Source organism: Zalophus californianus, chromosome X, assembly GCF_009762305.2.
Source record: "Zalophus californianus isolate mZalCal1 chromosome X, mZalCal1.pri.v2, whole genome shotgun sequence".
Classification (NCBI taxonomy): Eukaryota; Metazoa; Chordata; class Mammalia; order Carnivora; family Otariidae; genus Zalophus; species Zalophus californianus.
Genome location: NC_045612.1, coordinates 51,859,880 through 51,883,424, shown reverse-complemented (window position 1 = coordinate 51,883,424; position 23,545 = coordinate 51,859,880). Strand labels below are relative to the sequence as shown.

General features: G+C 37.3%; 1 protein-coding gene across 5 annotated transcripts in view; it reads left to right on the top strand.

Moving 5' to 3' along the window:
* The window catches only part of DIAPH2 (diaphanous related formin 2), a 956,101-nt gene that overhangs the window by 711,918 nt on the left and 220,638 nt on the right, over positions 1-23,545 (top strand). For 4 of the 5 annotated variants that reach the window (XM_035725382.1, XM_027607475.1, XM_035725381.1 and 1 more), the window contains one exon: positions 4,410-4,574. In XM_035725382.1, the coding sequence (XP_035581275.1) occupies positions 4,410-4,574 (165 nt within the window). Of the gene's footprint in view, positions 1-4,409; positions 4,593-23,545 lie in introns of those variants that run through there. The other variant, XM_035725383.1, reaches the window with a different exon arrangement.

The window sequence follows — 23,545 nt, the reverse complement described above, 5'->3', positions numbered from 1 at the left end:
TTCTTGGAGGGCTGGTTTCGTGTTTGCAAATTCTTTTAGTTTTTGTTTGTTCTGGAAGCTTTTGATCTCTCCTTCTATTTTCAATGATAGCCTAGCTGGATATAGTATTCTTGGCTGCATATTTTTCTCATTTAGTGCTCTGAAGATATCTTGCCAGTCCTTTCTGGCCTGCCAGGTCTCTGTGGATAGGTCTGTTGCCAATCTAATGTTTCTACCATTGTAGGTTACATATCTCTTCTCCCGAGCTGCTTTCAGGATTTTCTCTTTGTCTCTGAGACTCGTAAGTTTTACTATTAGATGTCGGGGTGTTGACCTATTTTTATTGATTTTGAGAGGGGTTCTCTGTGCCTCCTGGATTTTAATGCCTGTTTCCTTCCTCACATTAGGGAAGTTCTCTGCTATAATTTGCTCCAATATACCTTCTGCCCCTCTCTCTCTCTCTTCTTCTTCTGGGATCCCAATTATTCTAATGTTGTTTCGTCTTATCGTATCACTTATCTCTCGAATTCTGCCCTCGTGATCCTGTAGTTGTTTCTCTCTCTTTTTCTCAGCCTCTTTATTTTCTATCATTTGGTCTTCTATATCGCTGATTCTCTCTTCTGCCTCATTTATCCTAGCATTTAGTGCCCCCATTTTTGATTGCACCTCATCAATAGCCTTTTTGATTTCGATTTGGTTAGATTTTAGTTCTTTTATTTCTCCAGAAAGGGTTTCTCTAATAACTTCCACGCTTTTTTCAAGCCCAGCTAGTATCTTTAAAGTCATGATTCTGAACTCTAGGTCCGACATCGTACTAATGTCCGTATTGAGTAGGTCCCTGGCTGACGGTACTACCTCTTGTTCTTTTTGCTGAGGTGATTTCTTTCGTCTTGTCATTTTGTCCAGAGGAGAATAGATGAATGAGAGAACAAAAGGCTAACAGGTTTACTACGTCCCCAGCAAATATACTGTATACAAATCAGAAAAGACCTGAAACCAGGGGAAAAGAAAGGGAAAGAAAGAAAAAAGAAAGAGAAAAAGAAAAAAAAAAAGAAAAAAAAGATAAAAACAAAAACAAAACAATTCAAAAAAGGCAGAATATGATCAAATATGATCAGGCTAGTGCATAGATCAGTGCCACACACTAGATTTTGGGCGTATTTTGGTCTGTTAGAAAAAAGTGCCTCCTAAAATTTTAAAGGAAGAAAGACATATATGTACAAAATAAGGGTTGATACAATGAAGGGATGGAAGATGACTGTAAAGATGAAAATTATAAAAGATTTTATAAAAGGACTTGGTAAGATAAGTTGTTTGAAAAAAGAAAGAAGATTTAAGGAAAAAAAAAAAAAGGAAAAAGGGAGAGAATGTGATCAGGCAGGAGACTAGAACAAAGCCATACACTAGTGATTTAGGGTATATTTTGATCTGTTAGAAGAAACTGTACCTCAAAATTTTAAAGAGAGAACAACTTATATATATATGCCAAAAACAAGGATAACTACTATGAAGGAATAAAATATGACTCTAAAAATGAAAAAAAAAATGTTTTTTTTTTTTAAAAAAAGGGATTTATAAGATGTTGGTTGAAAAAGGGAAAAAGAAAAATAAAAAAAAGTCAACAAAAATTAACTTTGATGAAATAATGAATCATGGTAAAAAAAAAAAAAAAAAAAAAAAGAAGCCATGAATCTATGTGCAGTATTCCCCTAGCGCTGGAGTTCTCCTATTCTCCTTGATCGATCAACTTGGTCTTGGCTTGCTGGCTGTTTGTGTTGATCTTCTGGGGGAGGGGCCTGTTGCTGTGGTTTCCAAATGTCTTTGCCGGAGGCGGAATTGCCCCGCCCTTGTCGGTCCGGGCTAAGGAAGCTGCTCCAGTTTGCTCTCAGGAGCTTTTGTTCCCTGCAAGCTCTCGGTACAGCTTTGGAGGACCAGGGCGAAAATGGCGGCCTCCCAGTCTCCGCCCGGAGGAACCGAGAACTCGGGGCCCCACTCCTCAGTGCGCCCCCAGAGAAAAGCAGTCACTCCCGTGTCTCCGGTCTCCGGCCGCTCTCCATGCTCACCCGGCCTGTGATCGAGCGTTGCTATCTCTGGCACCCGACCCCGCTCGGAGTCTCCAAACCCAGCAGATCCCTGCAGTGCGTTCCCGCACCGCTCCTCCCCGGGAAGGAAGGGGAGTCTCCCCGGATCTGCTGCTTGTTGGGTCCTTGCTGGGGGAGCCGTGCCCCGACTGGGCCGCAGATCACAGTTTATGGCAACCCCGAGCTGAGAGCCCGCGACTCTGCTCCGTATCTGCAGCCGGCTTCCCCGCCCCGACACCTGGGAGCTCTGCCGCACTCAGGCACCCCCGGTCTCTCTGTGACCCCAAGGGTCCTGAGACCACACTGTCCCGGGAGGATTCCACCCCCCGCTTAGCCACTGCAGCGACGTCCCTCCGCCGAGCCAACTTTTAAAAGGTCCGATTTTGTGCTCCGCGGCTCTAGCACTTGCCAGAAGCGGCTGGCGGAGGCCCCTCCCCCGCCGTTTATCCTCCCGAATATCGCCTCGGATTCACTTCTCCGCACGTCCTACCTTCCAGTAAGTGGTCGCTTCTCTGTTCAGAGAGTTGTTGCTACTCTCCTGTTCGATCTCCTGTTGAGTTCGTAGGTGTTCAGAATGGTTTGATCCCTATTCAGCTGAATTCCTGAGACCAGACAAAATCTAGGTCTCCTACTCCTCCGCCATCTTGCTCCGCCGATCTAACTGTGATTTTTAAAGGTGGATTTGGTTTCCTTTATTCTTCATTGTTAGCCCACTTAACCTTTCTCTGAAGCATTCTTACCCATTTACATTCAAAAGTTAATTAGCCATAGAAGAAAGACTAGAAGAAAATACTCCAAAATGTTCACAATACTTGCTTCTGAGTTAATGAAAATTTTAGTTGTTTTTTGTTTTTGAAGTCGCCTAAAGAGATTTTTTTTTTTTTAAGAGAGAGAAAGGGGCGCCTGGGTGGCTCAGTCCTTGGGCATCTACCTTTGGCTCAGGTCATGATCCCAGGGTTCTGGGATTGAGCCCACATCAGGCTCCCTGCTTGGCAGGAAGCCTGCTTCTCCCTTTCCCACTCCCCCTGCTTGTATTCCCTCTCTTGCTGTCTCTCTCTCTGTCAAATAAATCTTTAAAAAAAAGAGAGAGAGAGATTGGGGTACCTGGGTGGTGCAGCCAGTTAAGCATCTGACTCTTGGTTTTGGCTGAGGTCATGATCTCAGTGTCCTGAGGGTGAGCCCTGAGGTGGGCTCTGCACTCCGAGCAGAGTCTGCTTGGGCAGGGGGAGCAGAGGGAGAGAGAGTCTTAAGCAGGCTCCATGCCTGGCACAGCTTTTCTAGAGCATACTACTCAAAGTGTATCCAGGACTGGCAGCCTCAGCATCACCTGGGAACTTGGTAGAAAGTGTAATTCTCAGCCTCCTGGGCTCAGTCCCAGCAAACAGTCTGGATTTTAGCAAGCCCTTTGGGTGATTAAGGTTCTGGCGCTATAGCAGAATCTCTCCCCCTCTTTCCCATCTCCCTTTCTCCCCCTCCGTCTTCTCCCTTTCTCTTCATACCTCCCTCTTGCCTTCCCTCCTCCTCTCTCCATGTCCTTCCCCTCTTCATGTGGGATACACACACACACACACACACACACACACACACACACACACACACACACACACAGCCTATATATAGAATTCACCGTGACCGCTCTCTAAACAGAATGCGTGTATTTAAAAAGAGAATATTTTTTTCTAAGTTTCTTGTTGTTCGTTTCTGCCCTACCTTGTTCATTAAAAGATAACTGAGGCAGTTTTCTGGTATTTGTACTTATATGCTTTTATTTAGCAAACATGTTTTGCATGGTTATATAACATTAGATAGTTATGCCTAGTTTAGAAATTTTGAAACCCATTAACCAATAAAATGACTCTAGCAAGTTATTATAGACTGACTTGTATCCCTGTAAAAATTCATATGTTGAAGCCCTAACCCCCAGAATCTCAGAATGTGACTGACTGTATCTGGAGATAGGGTTTTAAAGAGGCAGTTAAGTTAAAATGAGGTCCTTAGGGTGTACCCTACTCCAATATGACTAGTGTCCTCATAAGAAGAGGAGATGAGGACACAAACACAGGCAGAGGGACCACCACGTGAGGATATAGTGAGAAGGTGGCCATCTACAAGCTAAGGAGAGAGGCCACAGAAGAAACCAAACTTGCCAACACCTTGATACTGAACTTCTAGCTTCCAGAATTGTGAGAAAATACATTTCTGTTGTTTAAGCTACCCAGTCTGTGGTATTATGGCAATCGTGGCAAATTAATATGTAAGTATTTATAAAAATGATGGTATCATTCAATCTTAACATCTAGTGTTTGCCTTTAAGATGCTATTGGGTCATGTTCCTTAACAGAAAGCTACAGCTTTACAAAGAGTGCCAGAGACCAGTATGAAAAACTGTTCACCATGCACAACAACATGCTGAAGCTCTATGAGAATCTTGGAGAATACTTTATTTTTAACTCTAAGACAGTGAGCATAGAAGAGTTCTTTGGTGATCTCAGCAACTTCCGAACTTTGTTTCTGGTGAGTAATACATCTTAAAGGATTGCAAGGCCTGTTGTTTGTGTTTTTTTAAAAAATTTCTTCTGTTAGCATTTTATGTACCTATTGATCATATTGATTTCATGTTATAGTCCTTTACCAGGAATTGACAGATATTTTATACCTGTGACATAGATAAAAATGATTGGCTGGCTTAATATATAATAGGGACTTAAATGAATTATCTTCAACTTTAGCTATATATGGGAATTTTTCTACTGAAATTTTATAAGACAATGAACGAATTGGTACTTAAATGATGTTGATTTTTATACAGCATAATATTTAAAAAATTAATATCTAAAGTCATCTTTCACTTAATACGTTAAAATGCTATGATCTGTGAGCAAGCTTTTGTCATAGTCTATATGAGAAATCAATTCTAAATTAGACTATATAAATGACCTGGAATATTTAAATTTTCTTTCATACTGTAGGTTCCTGTTTCAAACTATAACTCTTGGGGATGACAGTAAATATTAGCATTAATTAGAGATGGGTAGTCAGGGTGCCAGTTATGATGCTAGAGGGAAGCAAAAGCTTTACTGTGTAAATGTTGTGGAAATACTACATCAAAAACTAATGATGTAGTGTATGGTGATTAACATAATAAAAAAATTTAAAAAAATGTTGTGGAAATAGTTCTCTGCATCCAGTGACAAAGTAGAAAAGCACAGACTCCGATTATTATAGTAATAGAGAGATATGCATAATAGTTGATATCAAATAAGTAAAGTTTCATGTATTTTAAAGAAGGAATTTTAGCAATTATCCCCAACAGGAAGATCAATTAGCAAACGAATTCATTGCAGTTTGAGGTATGTTTCTATCCCCAAAGCAGTTATTTGCTAAGTAAGGCTCTCTCTCTTAATTGACTATGTTGCCCCATGAAATTGTTGGATTGTGGTATGACTTGCACAGTCTGTGAAATACAGATATTTTTGTGGAAAGCATTTGCTTTTATCTACTAAGTTAGGACATATAACCCAGAGCACATCCTATTTTTGGTGATAGAAGCTAAATAAAAGCTTTCATAAATATGATCATTTGTCTTTTTTTTTTCTGAGCATCTTAGTTTATTTTGGTCTTTGGTCTTTACCCCTTAATAGACATAGATATTTACCTTTTTAGCTGGCCAGTAAGTAGTAAAATGTGTTCTGGCAATGACTCGCCCAACTATTTTCAAAACTTAAAAAGTTATAAATATGACGTGAACCTACAAATATCTATGTTATATCTACTTGGACTGTTTTCAAGAAGAAAGAAAAGTATGTTGAAAAGGAATGAAGACTAGAAAATACACTTCAGTTGACATATTGAAAAGATAAATCCAATAAATTATTTTTGTAACATCAATGTCTGTGGGTAAATGGAGATAAATATAATTAATATTGTCAATCTGTATTAAAAAATGCCTTGTTTTAACATGGATTGGATGTGAAGACATTGTCACATTAGTGCCCCTCACCTCCCTTATACACAGTCATAGAATAGAATTTGATGTACTCCCATTTTATAGCATTTAAGGACAATTCCTGTGTGGCAGCCTGTGTTTAATCATGTTAGCCAGATGCTTAGAAATCTTGATAAGAACTAGAACTGTATTTGTATTACTTCCCAATCATAAGTTGTTGGGCTTTTTTTTAATGTAATGATGTCATTTTTAAGAAGACCTGACTCTACGGCCTCGTGCTGTTACTAATAAGCTGTGTGAGTTTATATAAGTCATTTATTCTTTGTAGCTACGTATTTATTTATTAAAACGAAGTGATTTTACTCCTAATCTCTTAAGAATTTATTCCTCTTCAAAAGTCTATGAGTCATAGAATTTAAGAGAGTAATGTGAATTGTATACATATATAGGATATATTTGTCTACTGACTTCACTGTGTGTATAGCTTGAATACAGGGAAATAATTTGTCACAAATTATTCTCATTGTAAATAAGTTGACATTCTGGAGTCCAGTTTTGTGTACATTTATGTGAATTTCTTGAGATCCTGCTAAGATTGATTTTAAAGCTTTCAAAACAGGTAACCATCTCCTACAATGTGTCCTGGTCAGCCACTGCCATCTGCCTTTCAGAACACTATTACTATCATTTTTATCTACAAATCATTATTGACTTGCTGGCATGGGGGCTAAGTGTACAATTTATTGGTTGTTTTGAACTTGGGTTGGTTATGTAACCTCCCTGGGCATCAGTTTCCTCATTTATAAAATACAGGTGATAATTCCTGACATTTCTTTCTCAGCACTATGTGAAAGCACCTCATAACCTATGCTATGCATTTGGAGAATATTATCAGCCATACTCTGTCCATCCATTTGATTATTTTTTATTGAGAATCAATTTGATTTTGGTAATGTTCTGGTCCAGAGAGAAAAGGAAGAAAGTAGTCTCTCTCTACCCATGAATGAAAAGACACAGACAAGTAAATACAATATAATTTGATAGTGCTGCCTTAGCAATATCAAGGTGCTATAATAATGCAAAGGAAGAACTGCCTAACCCTGCCTGAGCTGGCCTGCAAAGCCTTCACAGAGGGAGTAAGATTTGGGCAGAATCTGGAAGAACCATAGGTGTTTGACAAGTAGCCTTTGACAAGCAGGTTTAATGGTTTTACACCTGTCCTATAAGCTGAACACTCCTAAATCAACATCAACTTCAGTCAATCATTTGTGTTCCCCGTGTTCCTATTTTATAGTGAGCTTAAAGTGATTTCACTCTCCCAGTGGAGGGAAGAACCCTGAAAGAGAGACAAAAATTGTAATCGCCAGAAGTTCCCATTTTCTTAGTGTTTTGTGTATTTGGCTTCAGGGTTCCTACTGCTAAAAACATATTGGACTATAGATGCAGGCAATAAAATACCAGTATTGCTGAGAAGAAAATAAGAGTTCTGATTCATGTACTACCAAAAATTACTTCCAAATGAGCTCAGAGTTTCATCTTGGGAGATCTATTTGGCATGTATAGCATAAACAAAAGGCACATACCAAAAAATCTTCCTCAGAGAGATATCCTCTAATGGGTGGGGGAAATGGAAATAAACAAAAGGGTTTGACATTATGGATTAAGAGCTTTTTTAAAATAATCACATTCAAATTAATGAATGCAAAATTGAATAATCTCAAAGAGATGCTGCTATATTAATTATTCATATCATTCACATTATATATTACTCAACTGAGGATGTTAAAGATATTCAAGGTGAGTGTCCTATACATTAGCATGAAGATATATGTAATTGGAAACATTTCTAAATTCAGAATTAAGTCTCTCTTTCTAGTTAGCTTCCTGACATCGTCAGAGTTCAAAAAACTGCTTATAATATAGGCAAGATTAATTAATAATGCCTAAATTTAAGTTGAATATTTTATGGAAGAAAATAAAATTCCACATTTATAGAATGTCTGGATACTTTTTTTGCTTATTATTCTTTATGCTTCAGTTAGTTCAAATAGTTGGCTACACAGTCTTTTTTCTTTCGAGATATTTTGAATAGAATATTCAAAATCAGTGAACCTTATATGTATCACTGCCATGCAGTATCTAGCTTAGGCATAAAAATTAATTTCAGCTGTTGGGAAAGTGTTTGAGGCAAGTATTATACTTCAGTAACTTTCATAGCTCTAAATATAGAAAATATTTCTTTTGTATTTTAAATCTGTCAGTTTCCTGTTGATTCTGTGTGTTTTTGTTTTGTTTTTAAAAAAACAATATGTTACCCAGGCACTCAATTAATTTTTGTTTTGTGTATGTTCTCTTTCTATATCTCATATACTGGAAATATAGGAACAAGGCTTTATAGAATTAATAGATTCATTTACATAACTTAAGAAGAAAATGTTACCATTACTATTAATCATGTTAGAAGATTTCCTCTCGACAAAATAAGTATTTGCTGCCATTCATTTGATAAATAAACTTTAACATTTTTAAATCACAATATCCCCCTAACAATTTTTGAACGTCTGTTAGATGAATATTAAAATCACTAATGTTAGGAGGCTAAGTGATAGCTATATTTATGCCATCATTCAGTCTTCTTGCTTTTATCTCCTAAATGTCTTAGAATCCATTCATTTCTCTCCAAGCGCACCAAAGCTATTAATTCTGAGCCTCTACCGTCTCTCAGCTGGACTATTATAATGATGTTCTGACCAGTGTCTGTCCACTTCTCTTATTCTTCTAATCCATTCACCACATTAAAGTCAGAATAAAACTGAAAACAAAACAAGACAGTGTTACTTTCCTGACTTAAAATTCTTTAACGAATTCTCTGTAGCCTCAAGATGAAATCTAAACTGTTTCAAATTAAAATGGCTTCTAAAATCAAAAGAACTATGGTTACTTAAAGGCTGGATCACCTATGCTTGGCTGACTGAACCATAATCACTTAATGTGTACTCTCCTCCCATAATGGTAAAGGTAAAGTAGGAAAGTGGAAGCAGCAGAACAAGACAACACTATGTCTGAGAGGACCTAAGCCTCTTAGAACAGAGAGAAACTTAGGGAGCACAGTATTAAAACTAAATGAAGGCTCAGAGGCAAAGGTGTGATTGCCATTATGCCTTAATTCCTCCCATATAGCTAGTATGGCATGGGGAGTTATGAAACTGAGGTTATTCTTATCTTAATTCTCATTTAGGGATGGTCTTCCTTCTATCTTAAGTAATTGTCCTTTCAAAATCTGAACTTGCATGAGAGCTCTTTATGTACCCATGTTGGAGATGTTTAACTTTGAGAAGCTCTCATTTCTCTCAAGCCGTGTTCCTCTTTATAAGGCCTCAATCATGTCTAAATCTAAAGTATAATTGAAAAGCCGAAGTGAACACCTGCATTTAGTTACACTCAAAAGACTAAATTGATATATACAGAACATTTTTATTCATTCATTAAAGGCAATTTGCCTTTAAAGAAATGAGGATGAATTTTTGCATGAAAAGATTGTATATATAATTTCTGATCCAAGAAGACTTAAGTTATTTTGACACATTTTTAAACCTTCAATTTACAAAGTACTTGACATTTAAAGGAAACTTTAGTGCAATGTTATAAAAATAGTGGACTTATAAAAGAAACCAAATATATTCTTTAACAAAGGAGAGTCTTAATCAGTAATATAAACTCTGTTCTCTGAAGTTCCATCATCGCAAATCTCTATTAGATGCTTCGTAATTTGATGTATCTTTGCTTTGCCAATAAAATGATAATTAATATTGTAAAGATACCTTTGAGAAACTGCAAAAACCCTGATGTGCCTCTCAAATAGTGTAGTTTTATTTGTAAGCTAAGTATCTCCAGGCCTCAGCACCTGTGAATTCAGATGGGGAGGTCACCTTAGTAACAATAATCCAGATATCCCAAATGATCTCTTCTTTACCTCCCCTGGCAGGACGCAAGCTCCCTGCAAAGTCTCCACTCCCACAAATACATCTGGAGTCATCTCATATGGCAGAACATGTTAGCTATAGTTACCACTTGACCTTTGCTCACAGATATTTGAGTGCCTACTATTCTAGGATGATGGGAATAGAGCACTGACCGAAACAGACAAAGAAGCCCTGCCCTTCCTGTCCTGCTGCAGTTCTGGCTCCCCTCTGCCTTTTGCTGGCAAAGCTGTATGGGGCTGCCCTCAGTGAAAATCCATCTGGACCAAGGTTGCAGTCTCCTGCTCTAGTTTTGCCACCAATCCTTGTAGTACTGTAGTGGTGTTATGCTCAGTGCAAAGGTGGCTGTGTTTCATAGCACACTTCATAAAAACAGTTCCTTTTGCTTCTCTTCCGATCCCATTCCCCTTGAAGGCTTAAAAAATTTTCAAGTCCTAGAGACCTCAAAGGAATCCTAAATCTATAAGCCCCTCTATTCCCCTCTGTCCTTCCTTTTGTTCTGTCACCTAGGCATGTATCTAACTTTTCCTAGAAGCCAGGGATAAATAAAGTACCAGCATAAATCCTTTCGTGAAAATAGAACCTAAGGGCCCACCAACTCCCTCTCTTTAATCACACACACACACCCACCCAGATAATTAATTCCCTTTGAGCTCAGCTGGGACCACCCTACCTATGTAGCCTTAGGTTTATTTTGATCTATTGCAACTTTTTGAAAATAGGCAATCCATGTAAAATATATGGTAACTCTATTAAGCAGAATGTTTGACCAGAATTCCTCATTCACCAGCTGTGGCAGAGAACAGACACAGACATCATTGAATTCGTTTTTTGTTTTTTTTTTAAGAAAAAGATGTCACCTATCAACTGTTGTATTCTGTTTGCTTACTTTGGGTCAAGAGTAGATGTCCTATTTTTCTGATGTGATTGTTCCTTGTATAAAAAAATAAATATTATATAGTAAGGAACTAAAGGAATATGTAATAATGGCATACATGATTTAAAGAGAACCCAAATTCCTCATGATAAAAATGCCTACTGGTATAAATGGTTTTTAAATATGTACATGCTTTACATTAATATTGTAAAAATTTTAAATATCATAAATGTTTCTAAAATACTTCTGAAAGTTGTCAGAATTGTTTATGGCAAAACAAATATTGTCCTTTAAAAATCTAAGACAATGTCATAGTTAACACTGAAAATATTAACAAAATCAGTTCAATGCCTACTTTTCTTATTAAAGTGTAGTAAGAACTAGAACCAGGAAACAAAATGCAGTATCTTTAGTTCTAGCAACACCTCACATAGAATTTTTCAAGAAAGTGTTTCTCATAAATAAGTTATTATTGAATTATGTCTAAACACCAGCAAGTAGGAAAGTTATAAGATAAGCAGTAGGGTATACAAGCTGACCTTTTCTATCGGCTTTGAGAATGGCCAAAACTATTGATAGTTACAACCTGAGCCAGAAGATCCCAAAAGCCAATTCTACGGGTACCACCCTCTCAACTTGCTGAGTTTATTTTCATTCTGCTTCCTCCTTATTTATCTATTTGCTAATGATATTTTATTAGAAAAGATGCCCTAGCCCTTGTACAAGGTAGTAGGAGGCAGGACTCTCCCTGGAACCCTGCCCATGGAGATCCTTTTGCCTGATCTAACCACTGCTGCTTCTCCCCTACCTTCACTTCTTCCCCAGTTGCTTTACCAGCTGTCTAAGATTTTTCCCTAGTGCTCCCATTTTGGCCTACATAACCCTTCTGTGTGCTTTCATACCTTCATCCTAGCACATTTTGCCCTGTAATGTGTTCATTACCATATCTTCAGTCTTCACTATAAATTAGCCTACTATGGGTCAAACACAGGGCTAATCACTAACAACATATATGAATGACAATGAATTAATAAAACAGTGAATGAACCAAAGTACTAAAGATGAAAAATTCAAATGTTGGCCTCCAGAGCTCACATTCTAATGGGAAAGACCATCAAAGGAACAAATACTAATTTAAGGAAGGCTTTGAAGAAGAAGTGACATGTGAATTGGGTCATCATTGTTTTACTACTGTGTGGCCTTTCACATTTAGTCTTTTCCCTTTTCTTCTTCCCCACCTTGTTTGGTGTTTGTGTTTAGTGGTAAATATATATTGCTTTCTAGTTTTCCCTGATGAGTTCAGAGTGGAAAAGCAGCTATTTCATTTCTGGGGAAGCAGGTAATTATTATGATCTAAAGGTTATCCATCATATGCTTGGACAAGCAGTGACCAAACTTCAGTTACTTCTTAACAACTGACAGCTATCCTGAGCAATAGACAAATTGATGCAGATTATCTAGGGCAACATCCATTGCTTAAAGATTGACTTGTCTGGTGTGACTTTAGGGCAATAGGTATGACCCAGGAATGATTTTGACCCCCAGGGGACATTTGGCAAGGTCTAGAGACATTTTTGTTCGTCACAACCAAGGAGGAGGTGCTGCTGGCATCTAGTGAGTGAAACCAGGGATACAGCTAAACATCTTACAATGTACATATAGCCCCCCACAACAAAGAAATATACAGTCTATAATGTCAATACTGCCAAGATTGAGAAACTCTACTTTAGGATTATCTGCTGAAGATTTTTTTTTTTTAATTTTCATTTGGAAAACAGTGTGAGATGATTCAAATTAGTAAGAAAAATTTATACCAGATAAGTTAATAACATTTATTTGTCATATCAGTTTAATATTTTAATGATAATTTCAGTTGTCAACTTGATTGCTGTAAGGTTTGTTTTAGTACTAGTATTTTCTGTATCATTAAAAGATGTCCTGGTTCCTATGCCTTGTAAAATTTTTATTTTATTTTCTTTATTTTTTCTGAGAAACTCTGATTTTCATTTCTTTTAATTAACATATAATGTATTATTTGTTTCGGAATACAGGTCTGTGATTCATCAGTCTTCCACAATTCACAGAGCTTACCATAGCACCATAGCACATACCCTCCCCAATGTCCATCCCCCAGCCACCCCATCCCTCCCAACCCCCCTCCACTCTAGCAGCCCTCAGTTTGTTTCCTGAGACTAAGAGTCTCTTATGGTTTGTCTCCCTCTCTGTTTTTTTTTCTTGTTTCATTTTCCCCTCCCTTCCCCGATGATCCTCTGTCTTGTTTCTCAAATTCCACATATCACTGAGATCATATAATTGTGTTTCTCTGATTGACTTATATCACTTAGCATAATACCCTCTAGTTCCATCCATGTGATTGCAAATGGCAAGATTTCATTGTTTTGGATGGCTGCATAATATTCCATTGTATATATATACCACACCTTCTTTATCCATTCATCTGTTGATGGACATCTTGGCTCCTTCCATCATTTGGCTATTGTGGACATTGCTGCTATAAACACTGGGGTGCACATACCCCTTCAGATCCCTACATTTGTATCTTTGGGGTAAATACCCAGTAGTGCAATTGCTGGGTCGTATGGTAGCTCTCTTTTCAACTTTTTGAGGAACCTCCATACTGTTTTCCAGAGTGGCTGTACCAGCTTGCATTCCCACCAACAGTGTAGGAGGTTTCCCCTTTCTCCACATCCTCGCCAACATCTGTCCTTTCCTGACTTGTTAATTTTAGCCATTCTGACTGGCGTGAGGTGGTATCTCATTGAGGTTTTGATTTGGATTTCCCTGATGCCAAGCGATGGTGAGCACTTTTTCGTGTGTCTGTTGGCCATTTGGATGTCTTCTTTGCAGAAATGTCTGTTCATGTCTTCTGCCCATTTCTTGATTGGATCATTTGTTCTTTGGGTGTTGAGTTTGATAAGTTCTTTATAGATTTTGGATACTAGCCCTTTATCTGAAATGTCATTTGCAAATATCTTCTCCCATTCTGTCGGTTGTCTTTTGGTTTTGTGGACTGTTTCTTTTGCTCTGCAAAAGCTTTTTATCTTGATGAAGTCCCAGTAGTTCATTTTTGCCTTTGCTTCCCTTGCCTTTGGTGATGTGTCTAGGAAGAAGTTGCTGTGGCTGAGGTCAGAGAGGTTGCTGCCTGTGTTCTCCTCAAGGACTTTGATGGATTCCTGTTTCACATTTAGGTCTTTCATCCATTTTAAGTCTATTTTTGTGTGTGGTGTAAGGAAATGGTCCAGTTTCATTCTTCTGCATGTGGCTGTCCAGTTTTCCCAACACCATTTCTTAAAGGGACTGTCTTTTTTCCATTGGACATTCTTTCTTGCTTTTTCAAAGGTTAGTTGACCATAGAGTTCAGGGTCCATTTCCGGGATCTCTATTCTGTTCCATTGATCTATGTTGTGTTTTTGTGCCAGGACCATACTATCTTGATGATTACAGCTTTGTATTAGAGCTTGAAGTCCGGAAATGTGATGCCACCAGCTTTGCTTTTCTTTTTCAACATTCCTCTGACTGCTTGGGGTCTCTTCTGGTTCCATACAAATTTTAGGATTATTTGTCCCATTTCTTTGAAAAAAGTGGATGATATTTTGATAGGGATTGCATTAAATGTGTAGATTGCTCTAGGTAGCATAGACATATTCACAATATTTGTTCTTCCAATCTGTGAGTATGGAACATTTTTCCACTTCTTTGTGTCTTCCTCAATTTCTTCCTGAGTATTCTATAGTTTTCTGAGTACAGATCCTTTGCCACTTTGGTTAGATTTCTTCCTAGGTAACTTATGGTTTTGGGTGCAGTTGTAAATGGGATCGACTCCTTAATTTCTCTTTCTTCTGTCTTGTTGTTGGTGTATAGAAATGCCACTGATTTCTGTGCATTGATTTTATATCCTGCCACATTACTGAATTCCTGTATGAGTTCTAGCAGTTTTGGGGTGGAGTCTTTTGGGTTTTCCACATAAAGTATCATATCATCTGCAAAGAGTGAGTTTGACTTTTTTGCCAATTCGGATGCCTTTTTTTTTCTTTTTGTTGTCTGATTGCTGTGGCTAGGACTTCTAGTACTATGTTGAAGAGCGGTGGTGATAGTGGACATCCCTGTCATGTTCCTGACCCTAGGGGAAAAGCTCTCAGTTTTTCCCCATTGAGTATGATATTCGCTGTGGGTTTTTCATAGATGTCTTTTATGATACTGAGGTATGTACCTGCTATCCCTACACTGTGAAGAGTTTTAATCAAGAAAGGATGTTGTACTTTGTCAAATGCTTTTTCTGCATCTACTGAGAGTATCATATGGTTCTTGTTCTTTCTTTTATTAATGTATTATATCACATTGTTGATTTGCGGATGTTGAACCAACCTTACAGCCCAGAAATAAATCGCACTTGGTCATGGTCAATTTAGTAAACGAAACAGATGAACATAGGGGGAAGAAAAGATAGAGGCAAACCATAAAATGGACTCTTAACTGTAAAGAAGAACCTGAGGGTTGCTGGAGTGGAGGTGGGCAGAAGGATGGGGTAAATGAGTGATGGGTATTAAGGAGGGCACTTGTGCTGAGCACTGGGTGTTATATGTAAGTGATGAATCACTAAGTTCTGCTCTTGGAATTAATATTGTACTGTATTTTAACTAACTGGAATTTAAATAAGAACAACAAACACAAGAAGAAAAATAATAAAAAATAAAAATGGGGAGTAGAAATGTAAATAGAAAGCATTATTCATTTGTTTTCAAGTTATACTTCCCTATTTGTTTTCTGTCTTTAGCTGGAATATACTTAGATATCTCTGCTTTTCCAGCTTGCTTTTTTATTTGCTTACTTTTTCTCATTAATTACTGTTTAGTTTACTGACATTCTAAGCTTAATGTGAATGGGGAGACTGAAACAATGAACTCTAAGCATAATTATTAGGAAAATCATATTATGTGTTTGAACATAGTAAATGCTGAAGTAAACAATTGTGCCAAATGGAATGACCACATGAAATTGGCTGAAGGGTTTCTGCATTAGTCTTAAAGTTCCTTGTACAATCAATATTTTAGATTTAGATTTTGGCATTATAGTTTTTTTCTTAAGTATAGGAATCACTGAATTTTCCTGTTTAAAAGATTTCACTAGGGGTGCCTGCATGGCTCAGTTGGTTGAGCTTGAGCATCTGACTCTTGATTTCGGCTCAGGTCCTGATCGCAGGGTTGTGAGATGGAGCCCTGAATCGGGCTCTACACTCAGCACAGCTCCTGCTTGTCCCTCTCCCTACCCCTCTACCCGTACCCCTGTTTGCTCGTGGGAGTGCACGCACAGGCTTTCTCTCTCTCTAAAATAATTTAATTAATTAATTAGTTTAAAAAAGGAAAGATTCCACTAGTTACAATTAGATGATCTTCATACAAATTCTTGTTTCTTAGGCTGTATATCTTTATATGGTATAGGAGAAATTAAAATGAATTCTGTCCCACTTGAGAGAAAGAGTCTTGCCAAGGACTTTATCATCTCAGTTAAATAATCTTAATATTATTTTCTAGAATATGGATGCTATGCAGACATGACCTTTACCTAGAAGTGTGGCACTCTGCCTACTTTTAGACATGGGTCAAATTCAAAACTTAAAAGAAGAAACTAATGAGAAGATGTCCATCCTTTTCCTAATAATATTTCTAAAGCTATGGCTCTTGTCCTTGTTAATTAAGTAAATTAACACCTGTCCTTTTTCAAGAGACAACAAAACAAAGCAAAACAGTGCCTCATTCAAATACTAATTCAACCTCAGTGACTACTTCTTCCCCAAGAAAGACATTAACATCCTTAAATGAGTTTCTAGACAGGAAGCTGATAAAAGATGGGATTTATAGTAAAGCATGTAGTGGGATAAAAGCATAGTTTTAGTGGCAAAAATATGAAAAATTATAAAGAACTTAACAAAGTTATTTGGTTCATCTTGGATTCCTTTCGCCTTGGTCCTGTTCTCTGCCAGCTGTCAGCTAGCTGATCTGATAAACGAATGCAGTACTAATGTGTCACTGGCTCTGTACTACATAAGTGCCCTTTAAATCCAGGACAATGCCTTAATCCTGCAGAGCAATTCTACTGTCAAGAACTTCCTGCAGCCTGGCTAGCTGATAGAGGAAATGTTTGGGGGAAAGGCAGACATACTTGTACTTCTGAAAGAAAGTCATGTACATAGCTACCTAACCTGCCTGGGTGTAGGATTTTTTCCCCCCCATTAAGGACATTCTACAGATTAACCTGGCTATTGGGGTCTTCTAATTCAAATTTTACAAATTTGTATCATTTGATAATGGCTTCCCTTGGGATCTAGATCAGGGATCAGCAGTCTATGACCTAGCTGCTAAATCCAGCCTGCCCTCTGCTTTTGTAATGAGTGTTGTGTTGGCACAAAGCCACGCCCATTTGTTTATATATTATTTGTGGCTGCTTTCACCCTACAATGGCCATGTTGAGTAGTTGATACAGAGTCTATGTGCCACACAGGCTGAAAATATTTACTGTCCAGCATGCAAAGAAGGGTGTTAAGGTGAGATTCTGATAGGGAAATTATAGAAAACCAATATAGTCTCTTGCATTTTAACTTTCAAATGCTGTCTGTCCTGAAGAGGGGGTAGCTTTTGAGAAGGTGGGAGTTAGGAGTTTCTTTGGAAGAGATGTAGTATCAGCTTGGCTGTTGATTTCCACTTTCCTTTCTAGGTGACATTACTTTGTTATATATTGCCCCTGAGGTAGGACTACTCCATTCATCTTGCATTGTTAGGCAGGATGACTGCAGAAGTCAACCCTAGGTTTAGTGTGTGAGACCTAAGTCATGCTTAACCAGTAGTCCTAATCTCACTTACACATCCCTAGAGACAGAAGATACTTAGTACCTATATTATATTAAGTTAACAATATATGCTTTGTAATCCAGATCCCCTCCAACTCTACCTTATAGCACAATACACATACAGCCTCATTAGTAGAAAAATTCTTTGTCATAACATGGGCAGGATTTCTTCGTTTTGATTTTTAGTAGAAATATCTCCTCGGTCTGTTTATTTAGATGCCCATCCTTCAGTGTTAATTATGAGCAATACCAAGGGTCTACCCTTGGTCCTACATAATTTTTCCAGGGAAGTTCATGTCTATTCTCATGGTTTATACTCATTCCTAAGCTACGATCTTATTCTTCAGTTCTAGACTCAACTTTATTGTCTCTTTGATGCCTCTAACTAGATTTCCCACAACTATCTCAAACTCAGAATATTCGAAATAGAATTCATTATGTCTTTTCCCAACTTATTCCCATTATTCTCTGTTTTGGTTAATGGAACAACTTGTTATCTTCTCCCTCAGTGTTCACATCTGTTCAATGCCTCAGTCATCATCCTTTAACTGTCCTAGTTTTGGTATTTATTGTCTCTCCCATGGACTACTGCAATAACCTTTTCAGTCATCCTAACTTCAGTCTTACCACCCTCCAAACTGTCTTTATACCACTGCCAGATATTTCTTTCTAAAACATAGGTCTTATTGGGACACCCACCTTCTCAGAAATCTTTAATGGCCTCTCATAGGTGACAGTGAGATCTCAACTAGAATCCTTCCAACCATTATCCTTTTCCTCTGTTTGCGGTGCTCACAATCTCCCTTCCACTGGTGAAATCATTTTCATCTTTCAAGATTCTATTCAGTGGCTATTTTCTCCCTTACAACTTTCCTAGTATCTCTTCCCCAACTCCAAGGAGAATTAATTTCTCCCTATTTTGTATACTCATATCACATTATTAATGTGGTCTTATAACACCCCACTCATTATAATTGCTGATATGTGGATCTGCCTTTTTCTTTATGCTGCAAGTTCCTTTGGAGTAAATGTACCTCGATTTTCCTTTAATTTTTATCACACAGCAGATTGTGGCACATAGAAGTAGTGGGTAAATACTGATCAGTAACTGTATTTGTAAGTGATAATCATGCTCCTCCTGTGCGAGAGATCTAATAATAAATGGCCTTTTGTATTAAGTGTTTCAAAACCCTCTAGCTCTCTCTCCTTCCCTTCTCCCTGCCCTGTCTGCTACTTAAGAAAAAAAAAAAAAAAACTTTCATTATATTTTAATGGCTCCTTTGACTCTTCAACATTGATTCAACAAATATTTTACTAAAGTACTTAAACTTGTCTACATTCACCCCATCACTCTAAATTGTGAAATCCCAAAGTGTACTGTATTTTCCATGTATAACTCTTGATTAGCGCTATCCATAGGCACAAGAAGTACCTGGTGTTTACTCCATTTTATTTGTACATTCTGGTGTTCAACCCCTCATTTGTCAGAATCACTTTGTGATTTATTATTCACTTGTGACTATGACCCCTCAAATCTTCACTATTTATCCATACCCAGCTACTCCCCTGCTTATGTTTCTAGGCTTTTTTTTTTCTTTATGGTAAAAATCATTAGAGAAAGAATATTCTTAAAACATATATCTGATCTTTCTTCCTTCTCTAAGTCTTACCATCTTCAAAGACCCTTTGAAGAGAATGAAAAATACCAATTTTTCTCTGTTGGAGAGTTGCTTACTTTAAAGGAAGAGAAATACTTATAAATTTCACAAGATAAAAATCTGGTCTTATTCAATTTGTTAAGTATATCATAGCTTAAGTATAAGCATTCACAATATGTAGAAAGTAACATTGAGATTTCATTGTACTAAAGTATCCATAAGTCAAAAAGGCATATGGAAGTTCTCATTGAAAGAAATCAAATCTAAAACATGACATATATTATTACAAAGTTTTGTACAGGAAGTAAAATCCAGTGTGTCTGCCAACTCCCTAATTCCCATAGTAAGTTATTTGTCCAACATGCCAAGACTAATGGCAAAATCCCTCTATACCAATAAATAAGTCGACTTAAGCAGAAGATGCATGATGAAGCCAGAAAACTCCTCTATAAATAATGGCATACTACCTAGGGAAGAATGAGATAAAGGACAGGTCAGTAGATCATTAGCATAGTAGGAAAAGTGTATTCTCATCAGTAAGTAAGCAGTGATATTTACTAAATCTAGGTCATGATCAAGGATAGAATCACAAGTGAGATACATTTTATACTGTGGAATATAGCTCATATACACATAGAATGGTTTGTTTCCCGGAGTGCAATCACCATTATATAACAGTGTCCTTATTATTTCTAGTTTTGAAAAGAGGATCTTAAATAATAATATTGGCTTCCAAACTCTATTCTATCCAAACCCAATTTTGAAGTGAGCCACACTATAATATTGTTTTCAGATATTTTCACAAATCAACTCTTTCTGGCTTATACCAACCGTAGATTCATGGTGTCAAAGAGAGATGAGACATTGTATATTCATTTTATTTTCCTGTTTATAAACTAATGACTCAGATAGATATACCTATAGAGCCAAAATATCCTAGAAAAGAAACTGAGGAATTCCCTGTGGTTTATCTCATAACTCAGGATCCTGGCTTGTTTTCCCAACCCCTTTAACAGCTAACTAGCTAATCTTTCAAATAAGCTTCTAGAAAAAGCAGTTTTATAACTTTACTTGATTCTACTGCTTTGCCATCTTTGCTGTAAAGTTCTTTTTAATTCTCATAGTTTCTTTTCTTAGAATTCAAATTCAGGCCCTATCATTCTGACTTCTGGAAATGTGGAAGATATCTAATAAGCTTCATCCTTTCAGTAAATATCCAGTTCATGTCCCTGGATATAGTTCTGTTCTTAATCCTATTTTCCCTGAGCTTAATTGTCCATCTTGTGTTTGTGGTTTGGCATTTCCCAAACTTTTAGCACTGTTCTTATTCTTCATCAGACTTCTTTTCAGTTTTTTATATATCCCTTAAACAGAGGAAGATCCAGATATGTATGTGAGGCCTGAGTTTACACAATTTAGGAGGAATCATTTCAGAAAAAATATAAAAATAACTTTCATTTACAAATTTTACAAAAACACATTGCCAGCACCCCTCCCATGCAAGTGAAGCGTACTGATGCTTTTGCTTCATTAGCTTCATGGTGAATCTGTCTTTACCCTTACCATTGTTCTGCCTATAAATTAAGCACAGCTCTTTTAAAAAAGACCTAACTGTCAAAAAGGATAAACCCAGGTAAGAACATTGTTATCACATGTGCTAATAAGCTAGAATTTATGCTAAATTAACCATCACTATCTTCATTAATTAAGAAATAGTTATTACACGCCTCCTTTGTATTAGGTGCTATATTTGGCTTATGCTTAAGAGTGTGTATCTAAATACAATACTACACTTTAAGCAAACCAAACCAACTTATTGCCTGCTTTTTCAGTCGTTGTTAAACTAAGCCAAGACTGAAACAAACATGCATAGAGGAAATATATGGACATCTGAATTGCATGTTAAATATAAATATACACTAACATTGTATACAAATGTACACATATACCTTAACATATACAAGAAAGGATGAGTGCCTCTTGTAGTGATGGTTAATAAAGCCGGTTTTGGGGTCTCCAATTTAATCTGATGGAAGAGAGTTTTAAAGGTGTACTCTCTTTCTTCTAATTAATGAAAATGGCCTATCCTTTGTCAATAATACAGCATGGAAGTGTCAGGTTAACTTCAGGATCGCTGTAACTTCTAGGGACTCTGTTGTCATTCTTTTCCATGTCTCATCCGTGCTCCCTTTTTTATTTGTGTTGCTTGTATTCTACTTGTTGTTTAGGGTTATATATATTTCTCTACATATGAAAATTACACTGATTGCTCAGACAACATCAATACAGGGAAAGGTGCTACCCCATAATTACTGGAAGGACATCAATATTTTGGAAAGTAGGACAACTCATCAATCACTTTCTACTTAGAAGAGCACAGAGTTCTGACTGGCAATCAAGATGGCTTTGTGAAAAGCAAATTGAGCAAAACCATTTTAATTTACTTCTGTGAAAGAATCTGTGCCTTGCAGTCCAAGAGAAAGAAATCTCTGTTTATTTGCTAAGACTTTGATTCCCTCTCTTGTGACATTCATTCTCACTTTAGGCTGGAAAAAAGTAGGTTCTAGACTCTAGATTCTAGAATACTGTTTCAGCTGACAGTAAAATAGTGTTCCAGATGAGTGAGTCTGGGAAGTTGTCTAAAAGAGGACTAATACTAGCACTAGAGAACTAGTGCTTCTTTGGATGGCCCCTAAGTGCCAGGAGCACTATGCATATGAAATTTTTTTGGATGTAAATATGTTCCCTCAGAAATAGGATCCGGTTCAGGTAGGAATTAATAAAATATAAAATAATTAAGGGCATCATGCAGGTAGCATAGAGATAAGAACATGCACAAATTCATTAGAAAAAGATTTTTGATTCTTAGTGGAAGAGTACTAACCATAAATCATCAGTATATAAGGTGTGGCTATTTTTTATTTTTTATTTATTTTTTTAAATATTTATTTATTTAGTGAGAGAGAGAGAGAGAGAGAGAGAATGGTAGAGAGCATGAGAGGATGGAGGGTCAGAGGGAGAAGCAGACTCCCTGCTGAGCAGGGAGCCTGATGGGATCCTGGGACTCCAGGATCATGACCTGAGCCAAAGGCAGTCGCTTAACCAACTGAGCCATCCCGGTGCCCCAATGTGGCTATTCTTTAAAGACAAATCAGAAATGTGTAGAGTCAAAGTAGTTTTACTTTTCTTGTTATCTTAATTGAAAAATAATGATGTTGCCCTAAGTATTTTCAGAAATGCCTATTTTTCATTTTCCCTGAGGGTTATATAGCATATGCTTCAGATCTTTTCAGGGTTACTAAATCTTTGCAATTTGAGGATGGGCTTGAATTTTCAAAATAGCCAAAAAGTGATATTAAGCTAAGTTTTATGAAGAAGATAAGTGATCGAACTGGATAACAAAATCTCTGGTCCAAAATACTGTGAATCTAAAATAATGAGACTGATTTCATTTGATTCAGTGGTCAATTCTGAAAGAAGAGTTATAATCACAATGTAATGGTGCTCCCAAAAATAAGTTTATGGCTTCCCAAGGTGGCTATTTGAAGAACAGGATATATGGTTTCAACAGATACGTTGGAACCAATCTTACAAGTTTACAATTGCACCTGAAAATGTTATAAAACAAATGCTAGGGTGCCTGGGTGGCTCAGTCATTAAGCGTCTGCTTTCGTCTCAGGTTGTGATCCCAGGGTCCTGGGATTGAGCCCTACATCGGGCTCCCTGCTCAGCGGGAAGCCAGCTTCTCCCTCTCCCACTCCCCCTGCTTGTGTTCCCTCTCTCGCTGTGTCTCTCTCTGTCAAATAAATAAAATCTTAAAAAAATGCTTATATGTTAGGGAAATTAAGGCATGGAAAACTGGAAATATCCTTACACTACATGTTGGTTAGCCTTTCTCTTAGGTTATTGTTTCCAGTTTTGTGTATTTTTTTTGTAAGGGTATATGAGGATGGAGAGGCCTATAATTTAAAAAATAATATCCGACCAATATAGAAGACTCGTAGGAAAACCTAAACATTATTGAATTTATAGAAAGAACTCTGTGAGAGGGTTGTTATTCTAGAAAATGGTATTGAATGGCTTAATTTGGAGTCCAAACAAATTTGCCTAAGGGGCTCTCTGACCCTGTCCCTCCCCTCAACCTTTACCCTACAAACTG